Source organism: Nylanderia fulva, unplaced genomic scaffold, assembly GCF_048542155.1.
Source record: "Nylanderia fulva isolate GAGA-0341 unplaced genomic scaffold, ASM4854215v1 Scaffold2, whole genome shotgun sequence".
In the NCBI taxonomy this organism is placed as follows: Eukaryota; Metazoa; Arthropoda; class Insecta; order Hymenoptera; family Formicidae; genus Nylanderia; species Nylanderia fulva.
Genome location: NW_028190263.1, coordinates 8,805,594 through 8,813,841, shown reverse-complemented (window position 1 = coordinate 8,813,841; position 8,248 = coordinate 8,805,594). Strand labels below are relative to the sequence as shown.

Here is an 8,248-nt window from a genome sequence, read left to right as displayed (position 1 = left end):
ATTATTTTTATATACACACAAATATATATATATATATATATATATATAAAATAAAGAATTAGTGTCTATTAATCTTATTTTGACCATATCTATTAAACTTTCATTTTAATATTATTTTGAAATAAATGTTTCTTTAATAGAAATTTTAGTTTTACAGTAACAAGAACAATCTCATTTATTATAAATAGAATAAACTGCATTAATTTTACATAACTTATTAATGATTAATTAATACTGATTATTGATATTGTACAAATAAGCTAAATTAAGATGTAACAAATTTAAGAAAAGAAAAACTATAAAATAAAGCATTAAATTAAAAATACCATATTGTACAGTTGTATATGTTTAGAAATTTTAATTTCTAATTTTGCTAGTAGACAAATATATTTCATGCCATAAAGAGTCTACTAATTTGTCATTAGGCTCTTGATTTTCATAACAAAAATGATTAATATAATCACATTTGTTTGAAACATCTATATCAAGAATTAAGGATTGTTATCCACATATATGTTAAAGTATTTAAATGTTTCTAATTTCATTTACAAAAAAAAGGAAGATTAAACCATTAAATATATTTTGAAGCATGTGTTGTGTCCACTTGCATAAAGCATGTTAACAACTGACATGACAAATTGTACCTGTATTAGTTGTAAATATTGAAAAAGGATACAGCCTTTTACGCTATGTTTTGTAGCTTCATAATCCCATTGCACCCTCGTTAACTTTTTGTACAATTTTAATTTTTTTCTATAAAACAAAACAAAACAAGACAAATGAAGACAAATAAAAAATAAAGGAAATATATTGATATAGAATCACAATACATACTTTCCTAGTTCTAGCACTTGTTGATCTTGTAAGTTTGGTTTAAAAGACTTCAAGTTGTTTCGTTTTTCCTCCATTTCTTTAATCTCTTGTAAAAACTTTTTTCTTTCTGCTTCTAGTTTTTCCTATTTAATAAAAAAGTATTTAATAAAATAATATATAATATAATAGTTTCTTTCTATTTACAAAACTCAAATCTCACTTCTGTCTTTCTTTAACATGGATGTTGAGAACAGAAATGAGATTTATCTAAGTTTTGATGTAAATGGAAAGCAACTATTATCTGTAATAATAATATAGTAATACTAAAACATCTGAGAAGATTGAATGGAAAAATATTCAGGCTTGTGTACTTATATATTAATCTCCAATTATACTTACCAAATAAGTATTATGTTTCGTTAACTCGTTATTTTTATGCTCCAAATTTTGAGTTTCTGGACATAACTTTTCTTCCATAACAGTTAATTTTAATGTTAATTCTTTAATCTTAGATTCATCTTCTGTAGAAAATAAAAAAAATTTATTCAATTCTACAACTTGTACTTTGGAGAATCTATATAATTTGTAACAGAATGTTACATATCATGTAACAAAAAAATATTTAAAAAAATATAATATATATATAATATTTATGAGAAATATATACACAAGTTATAACAGAATAATAACAAATATTATGTTAAACAAATTATACATTTTCTAAAGTAAACTTAAAGGCTTCAAAAAAAGCAATAAATAACATAATCATTTCTTGCAATTTCTCCTTTTAACTTTATTATATTTTTTTTCCTTCTTAATCTAAATTAATCTGTTCTGCATATTTGCGAATAATAAAGATTTACCATGAAATCGTTCATGGTCTTGATTTCTTTTAGTTTCATCTACAATTTCAGTTTGCCATAAATTTTTAACCACTAACGTATCTATTTTTACACGCTTTTCTTGTAACTGTATTATTTTTTCCATTGTAATTAGCTCGCCAAAACACAAAATGTTTTCGAACAAGTCTATCAAAATGACGTTAAAATTTAAACTGTACAACATGAATTATGAATTATCTCTGAAGATGAAAACTCATGCAGCGGAGTAGCGTAAAGGACTATCTACAATGAAGTCATAAGAAATTGACCAATTACAATTGATTATTTTTGAAATAATCGACTGTGATTGGTCAATGCAGATAGGCCACATCAAGTAGCGAGCAGCCAATCAATAAGCGAGGCAATATTTTCTACCCCACTACTGACTATCGCTTTGCTTATTCGTTAGCCGCTCCCTCAGTTTTATGAAAGCATACGCTAACTCAATTGCATCTTTGACTAAAATTTGAGCACGTAAAATTGCACCTTTACGGCTTGACGACTCTATTATAGATGAACCTTAAGAATAGAATAGCCACACAGAAAATGAATAGTTTGACATATTTTATACTTTAATCTTTAATTTGATATAATTTTACATATATATAAACCATGAAAAATAAATAAAAAAAAAAAATCTCATAAAATATTCATTTTTCAATAATCTTACTTAAATAACTTTTATGCACAAAATAATGAAGGAATTAATTGTAAAAAATACATATTTTTAAGAAAAAATGTATTTAATTTGAAACTAATACAGTTATACTATATTATTTCGAGCTACATAAAGAAAATTATATAAATGAGACATCCTGTATATATAATTAATGTAATGATATGTAATTATACTCATATTTTACATATATATACTATAAACCATAACAATTATATAAATTTATATCGGAGTTAAAATCTTATACTTATTATTCATACAATATTAAAAAAACTTATAAATATTAAATATATATTAAATTTTACAAATAAATTATTATATGTATAGTCACAATATACAATCTTTTTTTATTTAGATTTACAAATTTACAAATCTAGTTACTATCGCTTTCTGATAGTTCTGCCTCTTTCTTGATCTTTCGTACTATACATTTTACTTTTCTTTTTTTACCTAAGCTTTGTTTTGATTTTTTAAGTACTTCTATAGCATGCAACTTCCTTTCTAATGCACATTTTCTGTCCTTTTCTCGTTGTGGTATATATTCCTTAGTATATTTTCTTTGATTAATGGTTTCAACAGACTTATTGATGGTAGCATTCATATTTGGAGGCGATTTAGTCTCATTAGTTGTCATCTTAAAGTCGACTACATTTTCTTCTCCGTTCAACTTCTGAATGGCATTACTTTTTTTACTTTTTTTAGATTGAGATTTGCCATCTGTATTTTCTACATCCATATCGGCGCTATGTAATCTGTATAGAGCTTTTTGTACTCTCTTACTCAAAGTTGGCTCGATAGATTGCGGCAATATCTTCGTTTTAAAGTACATATCCAACAATTTTTGATTCCTGCTTTCCTCCATTTTTTTCAATATCGGTATCATTGTATCATCGAACTTGTCTTTCGTCCATCCAAATTTCTGTCTAGTATAATCGTAAAGAAGCGTAACGTTCGGTTTACTCCAAGTAAAAATCTCTTTTGACTCATCAACAGTAGGAAAAAGATACGCTTGGACGACTGCTTGACTTGGAAAATCTAAAATTAGTTACACCATTTATTATCGTTTACTCTATTTGTCTCTATCTGTCATATGCAGATTACTGCTTACCCCTATCCAACTTTACGTTTTGCAATTTATTGTGCAAGCCCGGTTTTTCAGAAGGTTTTCCCTCTTTAATCCACGAGCAAAAATTGTATAATCCGTCTAATACGTTATCTCCTTCGGTGGAAAAGGTAGCTAATATTTCTAATGCAGTGACTGGTCCAACACCAGCTACTCCTGTAGTATAATCACTACCAACCAAAAGGGCCAATTGTATCAATTGATTACGACTGAGTTCTGCAAAATATGTATATATTACAGTTCCATATATATATTATTTTAGATGTTATATATTCAATATGTATATTTTTGTTTTATTTTACTATTTTTTTATATTTTACTTTTTTAAATATTTTACTTTAATATTTTACTATTTTTAATATTACAATATTTTTAGAAAATATTAATGGATCTATTTAATGCTTACTAAAATGATGTTGAATATCGCAAGCACAGAACTGCAACACTCTTCTGTTATTGTCAAAAAAGTTTTTGTAAACACATTGACCTCCAAACAACCAAATATCGGAGTCATCCGTAATCGTACCATCAGTGAGTTTAATTTGTTCCAAATATGCACATTGCGCTTCTGCTTCCATAGGAGCTACTATATATGGTATACCAAATAAATGTAACAATTCCTATAAACGAACGTAATGTATGACACACACAAGATAAATTGTATAAAATTGTTTCAATGTATACTAAATTATACCTGTGCCTCAATTTTTATCTGATCAGAAATATTGGTAGCTTGTCTCTCAAATTTACCTATGTCTTTGGTAAGTTCTTCCTGCTCATATTCCAACTGTCCCTGAAAAATTAACAAATTTACACATCACATAATTAGAAAAAATAAATAATTAAAATTTAAACATTAATTTATTTATATAAACAATATTAAAAGTATACCTTCAATTCTATTAAATCTTCTTCATTCGTAGGCAATACTGCTGTCTTCTCTTGCATGTGTTCATTACAAGTATTGTCTTGAGTAACCAAATCTACATTATTATTTTTTATTAGTTTATTGGAATTTTGAGAGTCATGCACTTTGTCTTCATCATTCAATATATTCTCGACTAAGTGAGTATTTTCTCTCTCCAGTGACTTGATTTTTGTTCTCTCTGTGATTAATTCTTCAGATGTAGTATCGAATAAATTAATTTTCAAGTTGTTTTTATCTTCAGAAATTAATAAGTTCGACATTCGATGTTCACTGTTTTCATTAACAGACTGTATTTGTTCCAAACAATTAATTTGTAAATTTTTATTTTTATCATCTTTCTCAAATATATCAGCAAAAATATCATTTTCTAATTTTTCATCAGCCTTGAAAGTTATCTCGACGTTTTCTTTCTTTGTAATATTTTTTTGTAATATTCCCATGTAAGATATTGGAACATCTTGAATTTCGACGAAATCCTCAGAATCGGAATCTGATGTGTCTGTCTGTACTGTTGAAATTAATTTATCAACCATATTATCGTTAGATTTTGTAGGAGAAGAACATTTCTCAGATATCACATTAATATCTAATGCTTCAGTATTATTTTTTAACGGTGTATGATCTTTGATAAAATTATTCGATTCTATATTAGATGAAATTAATTCAACAGTCATATTGTCGTTAGTCGTGCATGCGTTTTGCATATTTTGCGACTCTACAGATTTCAAAACTTTCACAGAATTTTCAGGAAGTTCTAATACCGACTTAGCAATTGTTGAATTTTTGTCTTCAATTAATTCTGAATAAATATTTTTCTCATGTACTTTTACATCTTCGTTTGTAATTTTTATTTTTTTATGATTTTGTTTTTTATTATACTTGATAAGATTCGTAATCTGATTTTGAGTTAAACCACTATACTCTAATAGATATACCAATGCGGGATTCGCTGTATTTTTGTTTAAATATTTTTTATCTGGCGTTAATGATTCGCTTATATCAATTTCAGATTCCCAATCACTGTCAAGTGCATTTTCATTTACATTTCTCGTGATAAATCGAAAATCATCGTGAATCGGTATATCAATGTCATCATCAGAATCATTTAACTCATATTCGTTCATATCTTCTACAATTGCTGTATGATTACTTGGGCCAGCGATAGATTCAACTTTCTCACTCATGTTTTGTGATTTATCATCTTTATCCACTTCTGATTCATTATTGACAAAGTTTTTTGCTAATGTGTTCTTGTCTGCAAAATAATATAGTGTATAATTATTACATGTGTTATAAAAATTACTAATTTGACAATTAGCACACATACCACTGATGTATATCAATCTTGTTGTACTATCTGCAGCTATACGGAAAGCTACATCTTTGCTCTTTGTATCAACCCCTTGTTCAGTCAATAATTTATCTAATTCTTCCAATGTTAGCGTTTTTCCACCCATTTCCTTCTCAGCAGATTCCAACAATTCTTGTACACATCTACGTTTAAGTAAACGTTCCAACTGATAGCCAGAAAATTCTTGTGATTCCTATAATTAGATACAATTTTTGTAGAACAATTTATAATTTAGTTTGTTCACACACACGCATATACACATATAATATATATGTCTGGATATAAAAAATTATATATATGTATAAAGATAATTTTTTAACATTTGTATATACATACTTGGGGTATTTCATGCAAACGACCCCAGGAGTTTTGTTTCCTTGTTTCCTTAAGATCAGTGAGTATATCATAACGAACATCTGCAGGTAATATCTTAAATTCACTGCTGCTTACATCAACACTATGTATGTTTCCCATCCATTTGGATTGTTTCGATGGACTTAACTCAACAGAGGTGTCGGAATCATATTCATTATCACTGATATAAGTCTGTGCATTGCTAGTGCTAGGCATATCAGGTAAAGTAAACATATCTTCCTTGGAATAGTTAGTTTGCATATTTATAATTTTTTGCATTGTTCCATTAGCTTGATCCACCTTGGAATCTTTGTTAAGAACAGTTTTCACAACGCTATGCTTTATCAAGTTGTTTATCAAATCTGTCTTCATCTTCTGTGCCTTACTTGTGGCAATAAATTTCTGCTTCCTGCGCAAGGCCTACAAACAAAAGAATGAGAAAGGTCTTTTCTTACTACCTGATTCTTATGCTACCTGATTCTAATTGCATACAAATCATATTATAATGAAGATAAAAAGTTTTGTTTGTGCATAAATATATAGTGTGTTTAAAATTTATAATATACATTTTTTTTTTGTATGAAATGCACAAAGTTAAGAAAAAAAGATTTGTAAATTGGCAAAAATATAATTCATTGTACTTACAATTGTATTTTTTTTAAGCATAGGTACACCTCCATCAAAGACAAAAACAGGCTTGATCTTATAATATAGGAGTTTACATATTCTAGTGAATAATCGAAGCAAATGAACATTAGGTTTAGGAATACTATGACGATCTTGATATCCTTGCAATATCTGATACATCCATATTGATATATCTGAAAATTTATATAGATATTTATTATATAGATATCATGTAGATCATCTACACATTTTACACGAAATCTATAGAAACTTTTGTTATATTCATTGAACTATAAAAATTTCAATTATATCACAGAAGTTTGACATTTACAAATAGATGTTACATAAAAAATGATATTTTCTATGTATACACAAACTGTTATGATAAAATGAATTGTAAATATCAATGCTTACCAATTGCCAAGACTTTACCCTCGAGACTTTCTAAAGGCACCGGTTTTCCGGATGCTTCGAGCAATTTCCATAGACCGTGTACCCCCATTATTTACAACACTTTGACTCCAAAAATAAGCACATATCGCATAAAGATATGCAACATAAATATTTTACGAATAGATTTATTTGGAAACGTATTCTGCGCACGTAACTTTTAAGGTTACATCAAGATGTGTTACTTTTTAAGAAATATGTGTGTGTGCGATAAAAACTCAAATATCAGTAAATTGATTTCGTACGATATAATTAATATTTAATAATCATAAAAGTGAAGAGTACAAAGATACATTAAAAAACGCGCATTATATCGCTTTTCGCCATTTGACATTCGCAACTCTGTAAATACGAATCGTCCATAAAGGCCTATCCACATGACAATGTACGTGTATATAGAGAGATGGACCAATTGTGTGGTTAATAATAAAAAAGTTATTTATATTAGGTGCGTGATTAATTGATTTCTCTAAACATATGTACATACAGTATTCTCCATAAGTTTGGAAACACCTTACATTTTACAGTTAAACAATCATATGGCAACGATCTGTGATTAGATTTTTTGTATCAATAAATCGTAAAATATTTGAATGCTATTTTTATTTATGACAGATCGTTACCATGCGATTGTTTAACAATAAAATGTAAAGTGTTCCTAAATTTGTGAAGAGTACTACTATATGCAATAAATAACAAATTTCCATTTATGTTTTTTGTTATCACGATTAATAATTTTTCAAATAATATACTGATAAAAAACATTTCATTAAGTTCATATTCTTGCATGTTACGAATATCTAATTAAAGAATTTTTCTTTAGAGAATTTTTCTCTTCAATTAAGATGATCTTCTCTTGACAGATCTGTGCAGATTTTTTGCATAAATAAAACGTAAAATATTTAAATAATATTTTTATTTATAATAGATCGCTGTCATGCAATTCTTTAACTGTAAGAGCTATTCTACAATAAGTTGCGAATATCCTCGTTGCTAGTTGACAATTGCCGATTGACCAATCAGAGCAAAGCAACTTGTCAGCTGA

The 8,248-nt window shown here is 27.4% G+C and overlaps 2 protein-coding genes across 2 annotated transcripts; both read right to left on the bottom strand.

Annotated features, from left to right (window-relative positions):
• Positions 1 to 175: 175 nt before the first annotated feature.
• Positions 176 to 1,907, bottom strand: LOC114937140 (uncharacterized). Its single transcript, XM_029310550.2, has 5 exons — positions 1,677 to 1,907; positions 1,213 to 1,334; positions 835 to 956; positions 677 to 753; positions 176 to 479 (listed from the first exon to the last, which is right to left on the bottom strand). The coding sequence occupies exons 1-5, from the start codon at positions 1,876 to 1,878 to the stop codon at positions 358 to 360; spliced, it is 645 nt and encodes a 214-aa protein (XP_029166383.1). The 5' UTR covers positions 1,879 to 1,907; the 3' UTR covers positions 176 to 357.
• A 509-nt stretch (positions 1,908 to 2,416) lies between these two features.
• On the bottom strand, positions 2,417 to 7,585 carry mus201 (rad2 superfamily protein mus201). The gene is made up of 9 exons (XM_085482201.1): positions 7,168 to 7,585; positions 6,772 to 6,947; positions 6,109 to 6,546; positions 5,749 to 5,965; positions 4,385 to 5,676; positions 4,188 to 4,286; positions 3,900 to 4,113; positions 3,479 to 3,709; positions 2,417 to 3,405 (listed from the first exon to the last, which is right to left on the bottom strand). Exons 1-9 carry the CDS (start codon positions 7,253 to 7,255, stop codon positions 2,744 to 2,746), a joined length of 3,417 nt encoding a protein of 1,138 aa, XP_085338327.1. The 5' UTR covers positions 7,256 to 7,585; the 3' UTR covers positions 2,417 to 2,743.
• Between the last annotated feature and the right edge of the window lie 663 nt (positions 7,586 to 8,248).